We start from the raw sequence: 19,201 nt of genomic DNA on the forward strand, positions 1-19,201 counted from the left end.
AAAGACATGAATGGTATAAATGACCCTGAAAGAATGCCTTCCAACGATGTTTAAATTAATCACATCGTGCATTTCAAACCGCATTTATAATAATAATGAAAATAATAAAATTATAGCCACACAACAGAAAGGATGCGCCAAAAATAGCCGAGGATGCAAAGAACAGCTAATAATGGATTCTGTTATCAGCCAAGCATTTTTTGAACGAAGGAATCTTTATGGTGCTTATGTGGACTACAAAAACACATTCGATTCCAAGCCACACGAATGGTCTTGATGATCTTGACGGTTAACAAAAAGATCCCAATATTGTTAAGTTCCTGGAAGACGCCATAACTATAAATGAATAAAATTTTGAAGAATTTTGAAGTAGTGAAAGAGTTTAAATAATTGGGAGCAGTCATAACAGCTGATAGTAGAATCAAGAATCATGGTAGGAAACGGCATATTATTCCTTGGCGACGCTGTTAAAAACGAGAATAATTCCAAGAGAAGCAGAAGTAAAAGTCTACAGAACTATAATTCGCCCCGCAATAACATAATATGGGTGTGAGACATGAACACTGATGAAACGTGAGGCTGATAGATTGCTGGTGCCAGACCAGAAGATCCTGAGGACTTTTTTGAGGCCTTGTAGACATGAAATTATGGGGGAATGGAGAATAAGAAGGAATCAAGAGCCACAGACACTCTATGGAAACGAGAATATAGTGAGCCACATCAAAGTCAATGGCATAAGATGGGCAGGATATGTCTTGAAATCACACGACGAAAGTCTCCTTAATACTGCCTTTTGGGAAAGGTCTGAAAGTATAAGAATGGTTGATGTTGTGGTCGGAACTAGGAAATAGTAGCATATGAAAACAATATAGAGTTGTCAATTAATAATTTATCAATTTGTTATAATTTTTGAAATAATAAAACGATAAGTTCAGTATAAGTATTTTGATCTGAATATTTGGTGACCCCGACTATTATGGATACCAAGAAAAGAACCCAGAGAAGTAGTGCTGGTTTAAATGAAAGTTTATTGCAAGATTTTGTATGGCCCAAGAAATTTGGAAAGAAAAAGGTGCCTCTGCAGGAACAGGCAGCAAAATCAGTCGACGATAATTGTTTCAGTAAACCCAAGAATGGAAAGTCTTTAAATGAGAATAAGTATTCAGAAAATCGTCTTGCAACAAGTGTCACTCATGACAGACAAGAAGAGAAGAAAGAAATGTCACCCTCTTCGGAAAAAGCATGTTCATCGAACATTTCTAAGAAAACTAGGACTAGTTTAACTTCTAGGAGATTGGCAATAGAAGCAGAAAAAAAGCGCCAACAGTTAGAGATGGAAATTGATCAAATGAAGTCTGAAATGAAGCGAAAAGAAAATGAGATTAAATTGATAAATATGGAAGAAGATTTGAGACGAGATGAAATGAAATCATTAACTGAAAAGTCAACAATTTCTGGAATTATCCGCAGTGGAAATAAAAAAGAAGAAAAATATGAGAAATCCGTTAAAAAATCAACTGCTCAATGGGTTGATAATTTGCCAGAAAAATTCGATGAAATAGAAAACCTATCAGTATTATCTCAAGGTAATGGAAAGCATAGTGAAGACATAAAATTACTTTGTCAAACCTTAACAGATGTATTACAATCGGTTGGAATGTCTAATAACCAACGTAAAGAAAATTGTTGTGGTGATATTCTTACACATAAAAATATCTCTGACAGAGATTTTCCATACTTTGATGGAAATCCCCAAGACTGGCCCATTTTCATAAGACATTTTCGAAATGTTATATCATTATGCAAATATACAGATGTGGAAATAGTGCTCAAATTAAGAAACTGTCTCAAGGGAGCTGCTAAGCATGCTGTATCTGGTCTTATGCTGACAAATGATGTGGAAAAGATAATGCATACTTTAGAAACTAGATTTGGACGCCCTGATCGAATCATTGAAATGATACTGAATAAAATAAAGACAATATTACCAATCAAGGAAATTCATTTGGGAAAATTGATCAACCTGTCTACTGAAATATCTAATGTCGTTGCTATTATGAAATGCTTGGAATCAACTGGACATTTAAAAAATCCTCATCTACAACGTGATTTGTTAGAGAAAATACCAGACTATCTCAAGTTGAAGTGGGGAGAATATTTAGTAGAAAAAAGGAAAGATAATTATGAGGTTGACCTAGAAGATTTTTCGAAATGGTTGGCAAATTATTCCTATGCAGCTAGCCAGATCAGCACGTCTGTGTTTCCAGAAAATAAGTGGGAAAGACAACCGAAATACTATAATAATCAAGTGAGAAAACCAGAACGTCTTTTCAACATATCAGTTCCAGGAAAATCATCATGTAATTATTGTGGAAACGAGAGACACGATGGCAACTGTTCTAAAATGGAAAAGGACTCTCTGGAAATAAGATGGAAAACTGTGACGTCGAAAAAGTTGTGCTTCTGCTGTTTGAGAAAGAATCATCAGAAGTTTAAATGTAGAAATAAAAAACAATGTGGTATTAATGGATGTAAGCTGAAAAAGAGAAAAATCAGGAAGAAAATCACGAAGAGTCTCAAATCAGGGCTCGAAATTGTACAATTCGAAGCTCTCCAACTATATTACTTCGTATAGTACCCATTACGATCTATGGACCAATAAGAAAATTGAATATTTTTGCACTTTGTGATGAGGGATCTACAGTTACACTGTTACATTCGGAAATAGCTGAAAAGGCTGGCTTAAGTGGAGAGTCTGAAACACTTCATTTGCAGTGGACTAATGATGATGTCATAACAGAAGAAGATTCTATGAAGCTCGACTTCAACATTTCCAAGATTGATTCAGGAGAAAATAAATTCCCGGTTTATGGAGTGCGAACGATTAAAGATCTCTCACTTCCATCGCAATCTCTGATATTAGAAGAATATCCTCATTTAAATGGATTACCAATTCATAATTATCAAAATCAAAAACCATCTATGATAATTGGCCAAGACAATATAAAGTTGATCATTCCTGAAAAAGTGAGTTATGGACTTGAAAACACACCAATAGCTTCGAAATGTAAGTTGGGATGGTCTGTACATGGTCCTGTTGCGAGAAAGATGCCACAAGAATATAATTTCAAGATTTTACATATAGCAGACGATACAGAAACTGAAATTTTAAAACTAATGCGAGACTTTTCATCTATAGAAGCATTTGGTACTACAACAATAGAGACAAAGAAACAAGACTCTGAAGATAATAAAAAGGCACTAGACATAATGAACAATACTATCAAGAAAATTGGAAATAGATATGAGATTGGATTATTGTGGAAGACACCTGAAGTAACATTACCTGAAAGTAAACGAAGAGCATTTCAAAGACTAATATATATGGAGAAAAAATGTTTGAAAGATCATTGTTTGGCTACTGAATATTGTAGGAAAATCGACGACCATATTAAAAAGGGTTATCTACGAAAATTATCGCCAGAGGAAGCTGAAGTAGAAGGACCTAAAACTTGGTATTTACCTCATTTTTCAGTAGTAAATCCTATGAAGAAAAAGGTCAGAATTGTGTTTGATGCTGCATCTAAATCGCATGGATTGAGTCTGAACGACGTACTTTTAGCAGGCCCTGACCAACTACAATCGCTAGTGAAGATTTTTTGGCCTTTCGACAAAAAAGAATTGCCTTTTGTGGTGATGTTCGTGAGATGTTCCACAGAATAATGGTTCGAGAGCAAGATAGAAGTTCTCAGAGAATATTATGGAGAAATTTAGAAACAAGTAAAAATCCTGAAGTGTTTGAACTCAATGTTATGACTTTCGGAGCGAAATGCTCACCAGCTTGTGCTCAATTTGTAAAAAATTACAATGCACAGAGATACGCTGAACAAGAGGTCCAAGATACAATAATACAAAAATTTTATGTAGATGACTTTGTTGAGTCGAAAGATACAGAGACAGAAGCTATAGAAATAATTGAAAAAGTAAAAGGAACAATGAGCTTAGCTGGTTTTGAGGTTGTCAATTGGTTGTCAAATTCTAAATTGGTTCAGAACATTTCTAATGATGCGGATGAAGATAAGAATATTTCTGAAGAAGTAACAATTCAAAGAGTTTTAGGAATTTGGTGGAACACACAAACCGATGAACTGTCTTTCAAAATCGAAATGGAGAAATTTCATGGGATTAAACCAACTAAAAGAAATATTTTGAAATCAGTAATGTCTATATTTGACCCTCTTGGTATGATCTCTTACATTGTAGTAAAAGGGAAGATTTTGATGCAGCACATTTGGCAAGCCGGAGTTAGCTGGGACGAAGAAATTGCCCATAGTTTTGGAGAAAGATGGAAAAAATTTTTGGTTCAAATCAGTAAAGTTTCAGAAGTTCGGATACCAAGATGTTATAGCCTATTGATACCTCAGGCAGAGATGATTGAACTGCACACTTTCTCTGACAGCAGCAAAGAAGCCTTTGCAGCTGTAACTTATCTGAGAATTAAGTCTGAAGAAAAAATTGAGATTTCGTTAGTTAGTTCTAAAACAAGAGTAGCTCCATTAAAACCCATATCAATACCAAGGCTAGAACTTCAGGGTGCAGTTTTAGGTTGCAGATTATCAACAATCATTTCAAAATCTTTAGAGATTCCTATACATAGAACGTACTTCTGGACAGATTCAACTTGTGTTTTGGGATGGATAAGAAGTGATGGAAAAAAGTTTAAACAATTTGTGGCTCAACGTATAGGGGAGATAAGAGAAAAAAGTTGTTCCAAAGATTGGAATTGGATCCCATCAGAACAAAATCCAGCTGACTTAGCTACAAGAGAACACTCAACACAAAATTTAGACCTCTGGCTACAGGGACCTAGTTTTTTGAAATCATCTGAAGACACTTGGGAGGTTCATGGTGTAAAAATTGATATTGAAATCGAAAATTCATCAGTTATGAATGAAGAATGCTTACCCTCCAGATGCATGGTAATCAAACAACCTATAGAAACGACAGTTCTTCCAGATGTTCAAAGATTTTCGAAATTTAATCGTTTAATAAAGAGTACAGCAACAGTTCTCAGGGCAGTGGAAATTTTTAGATATTCGATCTCAAAAATTAATTCGGCAAATATATCAAAGGAGAAAAATATTACGAATGAAGATATGAAAAAAGCTTTGGAATTATTCATCAAGAAATCACAGTTCGATTGTTTTGGGAAAGAAATTGAGGATTTGAAAAAAGGGAAGAAAATTGATAAGAAAAGTGTACTAAATTCGCTCTCCGTACAAGTAAAACATGATTTGTTACTCCTGCGGGGGCGGACCAATTTATCACCAGAGTTGAATGAAAATACCAAGGAACCGATTATTTTATCTGCAAAACACAGATTCACTCGCTTATTGATAGAACATTATCATGAAAAATATAACCATCAAGGAATCGAAACCATCTTGAATGAACTGCGACAGAAATACTGGATTTTAAATGCAAGATCAGCATTGAAATCAGTTCTGAAGATGTGTAATAAATGCAAACGAGAAAGATCTAAACCTGCGCCACCGTTGATGGGACAAATTCCAGACGTTAGATTAAAAAAAGGGAACAGAGCTTTCGTGAATACTGGAATGGACTATTTCGGTCCAATCATGGTCAAGATTGGAAGACGAACTGAAAAACGTTGGGGTGTGTTATTTACATGTCTTGCCGTGCGAGCCATTCATCTGGAGTTAGCACACACCATGACAAGTAGTTCTACTATACAACCTATCATGAGGTTCACGGCGAGAAGAGGAACTCCGGAAATGGTAATCTGCGATAATGGAACTAACTTGAAAGGTGCTTCTCGAGAATTGAAAAAAGAACTGGAGAAATTGAATATAAATGAGATAGAAGAAATATCATTATCGAAAGGTATCACGTTCAAGTTCAATCCACCTGCTGCGCCCCACATGGGTGGCGTGTGGGAAAGATTAGTTGGATCAGTAAAAAGAGTTATAGGCAAAATTTTATATCAGCAAAATTTAAGAGAAGAAACTTTGCTCACATTCCGCGCAGAAGCTGAATATATTGTGAACTCAAGACCCTTGACGAGAGAGACCCTTCAGATCCAGACGATTTGGAATCAATTACACCAAATCATTTTCTTTTTGGATCTTCTGATGGTTTAGGACCCCCACTACCACAGATGATGGATGGAAGAATAATTCGAAAGGAATGGGAAAAATCACGAGCCCTGACAGAGTCATTCTGGAATCGTTGGGTTAAAGAATACCTACCAACTCTTACGAAAAGAAGCAAATGGACAAACGATCAAAAACCAATTGAAATCGGAGATATAGTATTGATAGTAGATGATTCAATGCCTCGATTCAATTGGAAATTAGGAAAAGTTATCAGAACGCATCATGGCATCGACAACAGGATAAGAGTTGTAGATGTGAAGACGGCCACCCAAGAATATCGTCGACCAGTACATAAAATTTGTCGTTTGGAAATTCAATGATAATTTAATGCTGGGCTGGAGAAATGTTGTGGTCGGAACTAGGAAATAGTAGCATATGAAAACAATATAGAGTTGTCAATTAATAATTCATCAATTTGTCATAATTTTTGAAATAATAAAACGATAAGTTCAGTATAAGTATTTTGATCTGAACAGTTGACCTGCCAAGAAAACGGTGAAAAGACGCAGTGACAGGTGATCTGCACAAAGTGGAAGACCCACAAGAGTGGAGGAGAATAGCAAATGCGGCCAAAACTCCCTAAGAGTTTTAGAGCCAATGATGATGATAGAAAACGCCATGTCAACCTGGCACATCAGTCTACAGATGAAAGCTGCAGATGGGACCATCACAACTAATCTTATTCCAATAAGATGCGGAAACAAGGAGACTCGCTGAGTATCCTGTGGTTCTGCAGGGCCCTGAATCCCTTGTCTCATAGATTGAATTCTATGATGGACTACGAATTTGCCAACAAGTTCGGCAGTACTACTATGAAGAAGCTGAATCTTTTCCTCTATATAAACTCCTTTATATGAAACACTTCGCATCTACTGAGAACCAAATGCAACGGATGCTGAAAATGTAGCATAATTCTCTGAAGGAATAAAAATGGAGTTTGGACTAGAAAAATGCCATCTTCTAAATATAACGACAGGCAAAATAAAAGACAAAACAAAAAGAAGGAGTACTGTAGAGTGTACATCAGTATTGTCGTTCCAATAATAATGCAACACTCTTAGTGAATTGAATTTCTAAATTCAATATATATATTTTCTTCTGTTTCGAAACGATCGTTGAATCAACGCGTCAGTTTCTATAATTAATTATCCTTTTTTTCTTTCATTCATTCATTTGTGTATATTTCAATTCATCATCGGCAAATACGCTGGAAAATCTCGGACTGCATATAGAGACATATGGGCGAGATTAATATAACTTCTCGATTGACGAAGGACGGAGACAGTGCGAATTACAACCGAATTTCGTCGATTTTTCAAAATTCAGATTCCGTTTTTCACAAATAGTGGTTTTCAAAAATAGTGCTCTCAAAACGGACTTCGAAAGATAGCAGGAAGTGCGAGCTCCCCATTTTTCTGGTGTTCATCCCAACAAGGTAGGTCGAGTGCTTCCAGCGTATCTTTATATTTTCTATTTTTCATCTTTTCTTCTCATATTCTCTGAGCTATCGTAACATTGGTCCTTCGAGCCGGATTTTCTTCAATTTCCGTTGCTTCGGCGATTGTTTCGAAATTATTTCATTTCTTTATCTCACTTTCGATACTTTTTCCATTACTTTTTCTTCGGTTCGCATATTGAGTGTTGCATTTCAACTTGATCTCTCATATTTACGCCTTATTCAATTCATTCACCATGAGTGTTAATAAATTAAAACAAAATTACGCTATTCGACAGTTACAAATTGATGATATTGAGGAAATTCTTTCGCTTTGGCGACAGCAGCTGTCGATGATGCAAGTCGTCATGTCAGATTTCGACTTCGATATGAAGAGTTGGAGGATATTCATGAGAAGTTTCATACTGTTCACAATTCGATAATATCATTCCTGTCAGTTTCGGAAAACCCTGATTTAGAGTCAGAAAAACAGATAAAGTCGACATTCAATGATAATTATTTCACTATAAAAACAACTTATAGTAATTTATTTCCTTCAAAAACTACTGATGATGTTTCGGTGAAGTCTTCGAAAGCCACACCTAATGTCAAACTTCCGAAGATTTCGTTGCCATCATTCAGCGGAAATTATAAAGACTGGACAACCTTTCATGATATGTTCACCAGTTTGATTCACAAAAATACTAATCTGTCAGACATTGAAAAGTTCCAATATCTTCTAAGTCCTTTAAAATCTCAGGCTTTGTCATTGTTGAAAAGTTTTCCATTAACAGCACAAAATTACCATATTGTCTTCAAAACTTTGACTAAACGATATCAAAATAAACGTCTTTTGGCAAATTCATATTGGCAGGAGATCACAAACATTTCAAAGTTGACACATGAGTCGGTTGAAGGTTTAAGGAACCTACTTGATACATTTTCGGAAAATTTGTCATCCTTGAAAAACTCAGGTTTGCCTGTTGATCAGTGGGACTTTATACTTTTCCATATGATGATTCAAAAATTAGATAATGCTACGATTAAACGTTTCGAATTGCAAGAATGCTCGTCAGATATTCCATCATTCACAAATTTACATAATTTTCTTCTAAATCAGTGCACCGCTCTAGAATCTGCAGCTCTTTCTACCTCAACTAAACCCAAATACAGTCCACTTTCTCAAACTCAAACTAAACAGAAAAATCTTTCTTTAAATAAATCAACTTCTATTTTCCTTGCTCAATCTAATAATACGCCTTCAAAAATAAAATGTAATTATTGCAATTCATCGCATAGTATTTATAAATGCTATTCATTTCTGTCCAAAACGCCAACTGAAAGATTGAAGATCGCCCAAGGTAACAATTGGTGTGTAAATTGTTTGCATTCGGCACATGACATTTCGAAATGCGCTTCTAAATCCTGTTGTCGTTCTTGCTCTAGAAGACACCATTCTTTGCTACATATCGATTCCGATGAAAAGGAAAAACAAACTTTACCATCTTCAGAAAATAATTCACGTAGTTCTGCTCAGAGTTTCACTACCACGGCATCTTCGATCACTTCCAATGTTCTTCTCGCTACAGCTCAAGTAGAAATTCTCGATGCCTGGGGAAATTATAAAACTGTGAGAGTTCTTTTAGACAGTGGTTCCCAAACTAATATCATCACTAGAAAGTGCGTTGCTTCACTTGGACTTCCATTATCCAAATCATTTTTATGCATTAAAGGAATAGGGAAAAGATCATCTCCATCATCTTCTACTGTCACTTGCACAATCCGTCCCCGAGAAATTACGCATCCAATCTTTACTTTCGATGCTGTTGTGATCCCAAAAATTTGTTCAGATTTGCCAAATTTCACAACCAAATTTTCATCATATGAATCACTGAAGTTGGCAGATCCTAATTTCAATAAACCTGGTAGTGTTGACATACTACTAGGAGCAGAAATATTTCCTTCTTTACTTCTTGATGGTCGTCAAGATGGTGGGGTAGGAGAAGCTTCAGCGCTCGAGACTGTTTTCGGTTGCGTTTTGATGGGCAGAACTCATTCTTCTTGTAATGTAGTGAATTCATTGCATGTAACCCTAGATTCATCTCTGAACGCAACTTTAAAGGCATTTTGGGAACTCGAAGACCTTCCAATTTCGGCATCGGAATCACATTCTTCCGATGAGATTCTCTGTGAAGAGATTTTCAAGAAAGATATCTCTCGAGATAGTATAACGGGTCGTTTTAGTGTCTCACTTCCCTTCAAGCAGTCTATTCCCGATTCATTTGGCGACACTTATTCATTGGCATTGCGTCGTTTCTTGTTGCTGGAGAAACGACTCGATAAAGATTCCTCTCTCCGGCAACAATATAATGACTTTATGCAAGATTATTTAGAATCTAACCATATGACGTTGGTAGAGTCAAAGCCTTCTGATGAATCTTCTTATTTCATTCCACACTATTGCGTTCTCAAACCCGATAGCACTTCCACTAAACTCAGGGTTGTGTTTGATGCTTCAGCGAAGGTTGCTGGTCACTCGTCCTTGAATGATTGTCCTCTTACAGGTCAAAAACTGCAGAAGGATATTGCCACTATTCTTCTCCGATTTCGTACGCATAAGTTTGTGTTCACGGCCGATATACGACAAATGTATCGCCAAATTCTGATTCACTCAGGTCATCGTAAATATCAGCGCATTCTCTGGAGATTTTCGCCCTCAGAGTCAATAAGGTGTTATGAGTTAAACACTGTTATTTATGGGTTGTCTTCAGCTCCTTTTCTGGCGCTTCGAACCTTGCGTAAGTTGGCTGCCGACGAGAAGGATAGCTATCCTTCAGCTTCTAGGATCCTAAATGAGGATATATACATCGATGATATTGTCTCGGGTTCCGATGATCTTCGAAAGGCTATAAATCTCCGAAATGACCTCATTTCTCTTTTGAATAAAGGGGGCTTTGAACTGCGAAAATGGGCGAGTAATGAGCCAAAGCTTCTCGAAGGAATTCCAATGGAACACCAGCTGATGCAGTCCTTCTCATTCACTGATGGCGAATTTATGAAGATTCTAGGACTTTGCTGGAATCCCAATAGTGATACCTTTTCCTTTGCAGCATCGAAGATAGATTCAATTAGCACGAAACGTAGCATATTATCGCAACTTGCACGAATTTACGATCCTTTGGGTTTTTTAACTCCTTTTACTTTTTTCATAAAGCATCTCATACAGGTTCTTTGGATTCAAGGTTTACAGTGGGACCAGACGCCTACTCCTGACGTCGAGCACTGTTGGAATCAATGTAAAGATGAACTTTCTCATCTACAAGATCTACGTATTCTTCGTTGCATTTTCCGACAATCACATATCAGATTAGAATTACATGGATTCGGCGATAGCAGTGAAAGAGGTTATGCAGCTGTAGTATATTTCCGTTTCATTTATTCATCAGGACAAATTGAAACTTTTCTCATCTGTGCGAAATCCAAGGTTGCTCCTATTAAGCGCATATCTCTTCCTCGTCTCGAGTTATGTGCTGCTCTATTGTTAGCCAAACTAATTTCATTTGTGCTCTCCACTTATCCATCTGTTAGATTTTCTGAACTATGCGCATGGTCTGACTCAACCGTTGCTCTGTCTTGGATCAAATCGTCGCCTCATAAGTGGAAATCTTTTGTGAGCAATCGAACAACTAAAATTCAAAATCTGGTTCCTCCCGAAAAATGGTTTCATGTTAAATCAGAGGATAACCCTGCTGACTTCGGCTCTCGCGGTTTAACTCCGTTCAGATTGGTAAATTGCACTAAGTGGTGGTCGGGACCGACTTGGTTAAAATCGAATCAAGTTCTTAGCACGCCATTTACCCATACTGAAGATTCTTCTTTCTGCTCGGAAGAAGAACGAAAAATTGTCTTGACAACATCGGTTCAGAAATCCTTGACTGACGACCTAATATCACAGTTTTCATCTCTTTCGAAAATTCAAAGGATTTTAGCATACATTCTGAGGTTCTGCTTCAATGCTCGAAATTCTTCATCGCATCGCCACGGCATGTTAACTATTTCGGAGTTAACACATGCCTTACTATTTCTTGCAAAGCAAGTTCAGGTGGATATTTTTGTGTGTGGAAATCGATCATCTTCGAAAAGGCAAACTTTTGTCAAAACCTTTCAGGAAACTGAATCCTTTCCTTGACTCGGATGATGTCCTCAGGGTGGGCGGTCGAATTACTCTTTCAGGGCTCTCCTTTGAGAGCAAACACCCTGCTTTACTTCCTTGCCAACATCTTCTAACGGATCTTATAATTCGCCATTTCCACTTAAAACATTTGCACCCAGGTCACCAAGCATTGCAGAATCTTATTTGTCAGCAATTTTGGATACTTTCATCGAGACGAGCTATACATCGCGTGCTCTCAAAATGTAATACTTGCTTCCGTTCAAATCCTAAACCCGTTCAACCGTTTATGGGAGACTTGCCTTCTAGCCGTTTAAACCAGGTAAAGCCATTTCAATGTGTTGGTGTTGATTTTGGTGGTCCTTTCCTTATCACTATGTCAAGATCACGAGGTACTAAATATACTAAAGCATACGTCTGCCTTTTCATTTGTTTCGCCGTTAAGGCAATACACCTAGAATTGGTTTCTGACCTTTCCTCCGAAGCTTTCCTGGCAGCTTTACGACGCTTTATAGCCCGCAGGGGGCGGTGTAATAAGATCTTCAGTGACGGTGGTACAAATTTTCGTGAAGCCTACGGCCTTTTACGTACTTTGTTCCGCAATGCTACCGAATCTGAGCATATTGATTGGAGCTTCAACCCTCCATCCGCACCTCACTTTGGCGGTCTCTGGGAAGCCGGAATAAAATCAGTTAAAACGCACTTAATGAGGGTAATAGGTGAACAGAAACTGACTTACGAAGAACTGTATACGGTTCTGAGGCAAATCGAAGCGGTTCTGAATTCGCGACCACTCTGCCCGTTGAGCAGTGATCCCAATGACCTATCCGCCTTGACGCCGGGTCATTTTTTGACTCTTGAACCCTTAACATCGCTACCAGATGATGATTTGTCTCATCTGCAAATCAATAGGTTATCTAGATGGCAATTGCTCTCACGACTTCATTCAGATTTTTGGAAACGTTGGCACACAGAGTATCTACATACGTTACAGCAACGAAAAAAATGGGATAAACATCCGAATTCTACCCTAAAACCGAGTATGCTTGTCCTAATTAATGATGGACCTATTTCTCCCTTGCGCTGGCGGTTGGCACGAATTGAGAAACTACATCCAGGTTTAGATGGAATAGCTCGTGTAGCTACCGTTCGTACTAGCCAAAGTGTGATGCAAAGTCCTACAGTAAAGTTGTGTCCATTACCCCAGCAATAATCATTGCTGAATTTTATTTTTTTTTGTTTTTTTTTCTTCTCTTTAAAATATGTATATTTTAGGTGGGCGGTTATGTTAATGCAACACTCTTAGTGAATTGAATTTCTAAATTCAATATATATATTTTCTTTTGTTTCAAAACGATCGTTGAATCAACGCGTCAGTTTCTATAATTAATTATCCTTTTTTTCTTTCATTCATTCATTTGTGTATATTTCAATTCATCATCGGCAAATACGCTGGAAAATCTCGGACTGCATATGGAGACATATGGGCGAGATTAATATAACTTCTCGATTGACGAAGGACGGAGACAGTGCGAATTACAACCGAATTTCGTCGATTTTTCTAAATTCAGATTCCGTTTTTTTCTCAAATAGTGCTTTCAAAGATAGTGCTCTCAAAACGGACTTCGAAAGATAGCAGGAAGTGCGAGCTCCCCATTTTTCTGGTGTTCATCCCAACAAGGTAGGTCGAGTGCTTCCAGCGTATCTTTATATTTTCTATTTTTCATCTTTTCTTCTCATATTCTCTGAGCTATCGTAACAAATAATGTTGCAACAGTTGCACTTGGATATTTCGGCTTTACTTGGACCTCCTGTGTTAGTTCCTGACTAACTCACATTATTGGAATGACAATTCCTCCGGAATTGTTATTGTTGTTTCCATTAATATTCAAAATAAAAGACGGTACCTTCCAACTCAAGGAAGGTGAAGAAATCGAAGCATTGAAAGTAGGAGTCACGTAAAAGTATCTAGGGATCAAACAGGCTATAATATATCCAAATCCAAGAGGCCAGACGTAAACATTGCAGCATGCAGTGATCACGCGTCAAGAACGTGATAACGCAGAGGTGTACTAATAAATTTAATTCCGAGAGCGTTATATTTTAAAACTTTTTGAGTGTTCCAGTTCCGGTGAAAAATATGTATGCTTATCTACGAGTCTCAGTAATGAACAATTAATCTAAAGTTCCCACTTCAATACATACTATGTATATAAATGTGTAACAATATTTTTTGTAAAAGTGACTAGTCCGTAGTGTCGTCAGAATATGCAGAACTTTCTTCTAAGTTGACGATGGCTGGTGTTATATCATCCATAATATTATCCAGTTTCCACATGTCTACCTCAACTTTTTGTTTGACATGTTCCACGCACTTTCTCCATCTTTCGGAAGTAACCCGTGAGAGAGCCTCTTGAAAAAGATTTTGGACGTCAGCCATTTTATTTTAAATGTGGTGTTTTTATCTGCCACAAAATTCTTGACATCGGCCCAAATCAACTCAATAGGGTTCAGTTCGCAGTGGTATAGGGCGGTAATCTAAGTACAGTAATATTTTGGGCCTTTGCGGTTTCATCTACGATGTATTTTTCAAAGTTTTCTTTGTTCTGCCTGACTATCTGCAACAATTGCGCTCTTATGAGGTCAGGGATGAAATCAATATTTTTCTCCCTCAACTATTGTTGGATATCACTCTTTCTGAATTGTGAATTAGGAATTTTTTCCATTTTCCTGGAATGGTAAGGAGCATTATCTAAAACTACTATAGAATTTTCCTCCAATTTAGGAAGTATACCCTCGAACCACTTTTCGAAGGACTGACCATCCATTTCTTCATGGTAGTCACCAGTTTTTTTGAATTGGAAAGTCCAGAGTCCTCCAGTTAAAAAACCAGTGTCACTGCCAATATGACACACTATAATTCTTTGCCCTTTGCCTGGAAAAATATATTCACTTCATTTGAAAAAGAATGTTGAAATTGTTTTCCACCAAAAAGGCACTTACATCAAGTTTCACAAAACTTTGATTGCTCGATCAACGATTTGGCATTCGATTTCCCGAAGGAAATCATTGAAACTTTCATATTTCCGAATATATTGGAGGAGTAGCAGTTGAAAATCATTAAATGGGCGTGTATAGATAATTATTTGGTGCAAGAATGATATTCAGAATGCTTATGACCAACTTATCGACTGAAAACTGATTGACGTTCATCCGTCAATCGATCGTTGATTCTCTGATCAAGCTTTATGAAACCGAGGGTTAAACTCAAAATTCAAGACCTTACCAGACGGATTTTTTAATCCAGTAGATAGTCCAGCAAGTAACGCTTGCCGAGGAGATGTAACTGTTTCATCGGTCCACACTTTGGATTTAGTATGACCGGCATTTACCCAAGTTTCATCCAAGTAGTAAATCTTCCTGTTTTCATCACGGAAGGCCCTAATTTTCGTGAGATAGTTTCTTCTCCAACATTTAATGTCGTCACGGTCCATTAAAAAACTGTTGGGTTGGCGACGTCCATATTTGAAATTAAATTTTTTCAATATAATAGAGAAGGTACTCTTCTTAAAATTTGGCAAGCTCGAGTCTCCATTAACTATTTTTAATACTTTCTCTATAGTCGGGTGTTCATTTCTGAAGAAAAACTCGTGAACTTTTCGCCGTATTACATTTTTATCGAAATCTGATAAGGACTTCCATTTGGTGGTCCGATTTTGATTTGTTGCCGGCTGTGATAGAACACCGGAATTTATGTATTCGGAAATAATTCTCCTAACACTTCGAGCTCCAATGCCAAGTCTCTCAGCAACTCGGAGTTCTACGTCCTTTAAACACATTCCTGCATTTTGAATAATCTCAATTTTATAAGTATTCAAAATCTTTTTTTTATCTCGGCACTGAAGTGTCGTTTCAGACGTATCTTTTTTGGAGGACTTAAGTCAACACGCGATTCCTCAGCAGTATCAGTACTTGACATGATCTTAAATACTTGTAACTTGCTACAACTATAAACCAATTTACGAAAGAAAAAGCAATGAATGACCTCTGCAGTTCTGCACAACAATTCGCATACAATCAATGAATCAAACGTAATGCGGTTCTGCACTACTCCCGCCTGCAAACGTAGCGTTCCTGAAGCTTTGACCAATAAGAGGAGTACCTCAAGTAAGATCACGCGTTAGTCAGTTTGTTTACGCTGGCCTCTCGGATTTGGATAGACTATAGTAGGATCAATCAGAGCTAGACGAAGAAAGAGTTAGCTGTGAAGTTCACTAAAAGACTAAGAAGGATAATGAAGACTGATCTAAACAGCCAAAATCTGACCAAAGCGAATATTACCTACGCTTGCTCAGCACTACTTATTCGGTTGTATTACTTGGACACCGCCACCAATTTAGCAGCCCTAGAGAGATAAATAATAATAATAATAATAATAATAATAATTATTTCAACATCAAAACATTACATGTCACGTCAGAAAATACAAATTTTTCAAATTTCATTTTGGAAGAATTCTTCTAGAGAGTATATGGTATTTTTAAGTAGCATATTTTTCAAATTGTTTTTGAATTTCTTTCCGTTAAGCTGCTTTATGGCATCAGGAAGTTTATTGTAAATTTTTGGGCCCCAGTAATCGACTCCTTGTTGGACGAATTTTCTCTGATGATAAGGGATGGTAAGTTTATCTCTACTCCTTGTGTCAAACCGATGGAACAAACCATTGGCAGGAAAGTTGTCCAAATTCTTGTGAACGTATGTGGCGCATTCCAAAATATATATTGCTGGTATGGTAAGTATTTTGAGGATTTTGAAAGGTTCTCTACAGCTGTCTGTATATTTTAGGTTCAAGATTGTTCTTACTGCCCTTTTCTGGAGAATCAGGAGATCCCTGCCATGAACCGATGTACCCCACAGGAGAATTCCATATGAAACAACTGAATGGAAATTGGCGAAGTAGGTAATGAGAGCTGCCTGTTCAGAAGAAAATCTACTCATTATTGCAATAGAGTATAGGGCTACTGTGAGTTTCTTCCTAATTTCAACAATATGTGTTTCCCAAGATAGAGCTCCGTCCACCATCAATCCGAGTAATTTTATTGAATTGTTTTTGTGGCTTTTGATTTGGAGAAATTGATCTTTGGATTCATTGATGGAGAGGGAGTTACACCGGAACCAGTTTTCAGAGGTAAGTAGCACATATTCAGTTGTCAGCTGGAGTTTTGCCTCCTCTGAGGCTTTCATGACAAAGGAGGTGTCATCAGCAAATAAAAGAGTTCTGACAAATCTCTCGACACCATCAGACTCCAAATCCAGGTCATTCATAAAGATTATGAACAGCAATGGACCCAACTTCGAACCCTGAGGAACTCCAGACCCCACGCTTCTCTCCTTCGACATCGCACCATTCCAGTGAACACACTGTGATCTGTTTGAAAGAAACGAGCAGATCAAATTCAAGGCTGGACCCCTCAGTCCATAATATTTCAGCTTATCTATAAGAATATCATGGTTTACAGTGTCGAAAGCCTTCGACAAATCTCGTGAAGCAATCTTCGCTATCCACTTCGAATCAAGTGCGCTGATTATGTCCTTCAGCAGCGCCAACAGCAACGTTGTTGTAGATTTCGTGTTTCTGAATCCATGCTGATGGCTGCCAAGAATGCCGTTGTCTTCAAAATGCGCTGAAAGTCTTATTCTGATTATTTCTTCAAGAATTTTCGACAAAGTCGGTAAAATCGAAATCGGACGGTAATTCGACGGATCACTATCATCGCCCTTCTTGTAAATAGGCAATACTCTAGCAGTCTTAAGTGCTTCTGGAAAGTGACCTTCAGAAAGACACTTATTGAAAATTATGGCTAGTGGTTCTGCAATTTCGATACAGATGGATTTTATGAATGTGGTTGTCATACCATATATATCCGGTGTTTCTTTGCCTTTGATTTCCTTTATAATACTTATTATCTCTAATTCTGTTATTCGTTGAAATTCTACCAATTCACATCTTTTAAGATTTTTTTGCTCTAATAACTTGATAACTTCACTCTTGCAATTTGAAGGAATCTTCAACATCCGCTCATCCACAGAAGAGAAATATCGGTTGAAGGCGTCAGCGTCTAATATACTGTTAGTTTGTGTATTTTTATTTTTTGCAGTTTCCCTTTTAATAATAGACCATATTGTTTTTGTCTTGTTGTTTGAATTTTTTATAAGTTCTTCATTTCTTTGTTTCTTGGTGTTTTCCAAGCACTCTTTCAATTCTTCCTTACACAGTTTATATTCTCTTAGTGCTTCTTTAGATCTAGATACTCTGAATATGGTGTCCAGTATGTCTAGTTTATCTTTTATTTTTTTTGTTTCATCATTATTTTCAATGATATATTTATTTTTGTTTTTATTATTTCTTTTCTTTTCAGGAAACTCAACCTCGAACAAGTTTCTTAGCTGATTGAAGAACACTTGAAAGCTTTTTTCTGCCGCTAAGGGGGTGAGTATATTTTTCCAGTTAATTGAATTTAGTTTGAGTTTGATGTTATTCATTCCTTGATTTGTGATTTTTCTGTAGGTCTTGTTACACTCATTTAAGGTTGGATTTTTTTTTTCAGATATGAACATAATCTGCGCAGAATGATCTCCCATGTGCAAGTTCGAAGTACTTGTATTACTAGGATTGAAGTTGCAGACAACGTTATCAACACAAGTCGATGTGTCGACAGTTATTCTTGATGGTTCTTCGAATTTATGGTGACCATTGTAGCATCTGAATAAATCCAATAATTTATTCTTCTCTTTGCTTTCATTCAATATATTTACGTTGAAATCACCGCAAATAATCCACTTATATGTTGAGTATTTTCTGTTCATAATGATATTTTCAAAAACTTGTTCTAACTTGTTCAAAAAAGTTCGCTTTCTGTGATCTATGAACAGTAAATACTATTAGCTTCTGTTCAGGGATTTCTATTGCTGCTATTTCTAAATTTATTTCTTCTTTAAATTCGTTGATACTTCCAATTAATTTATATGGTAACGAATTTCGGACCATTATCATGGCTCCTCCACATTTTAGATTGGATCTGCAGAAGTAGTCAGCAATATTATAATTGTCAATATTAATGTGAGGGAAAAGGATACTCTCATCTTGACTATACCAATGCTCAGTAATGCACACTATTTCTGGGTTTAGTTCATTCAGTAGCAAATTTAACTGACTGATTTTATTTTTGAGACATTGTGTATTGAGATTGATTATTTTTATTTTAGTTGGTGCTAATTAACTTGGGGTTCGTAGATTCCTGTTGAAAAATTGTCGGAGACGATGTAATGCCTACTGATTTCCTATTATAATTAAATCGGTACCTCGAAAAAGCAACCCCTGACGGCCAGAATTTACAGTCATATACCTGTTCTTTATGC

At 36.9% G+C, this 19,201-nt stretch overlaps 1 protein-coding gene across 1 annotated transcript; it reads left to right on the plus strand.

The window, feature by feature from the left end:
- The first annotated feature begins 976 nt into the window (after positions 1–976).
- On the plus strand, positions 977–6,496 carry LOC123313086. The gene is made up of 4 exons (XM_044897790.1): positions 977–2,531; positions 2,636–3,702; positions 3,876–5,798; positions 6,074–6,496. The coding sequence occupies exons 1-4, from the start codon at positions 977–979 to the stop codon at positions 6,494–6,496; spliced, it is 4,968 nt and encodes a 1,655-aa protein (XP_044753725.1).
- The last annotated feature ends 12,705 nt before the right edge of the window (positions 6,497–19,201 follow it).

The sequence above is a fragment of the Coccinella septempunctata genome, chromosome 5 (assembly GCF_907165205.1).
Source record: "Coccinella septempunctata chromosome 5, icCocSept1.1, whole genome shotgun sequence".
NCBI classification, from domain to species: domain Eukaryota; kingdom Metazoa; phylum Arthropoda; class Insecta; order Coleoptera; family Coccinellidae; genus Coccinella; species Coccinella septempunctata.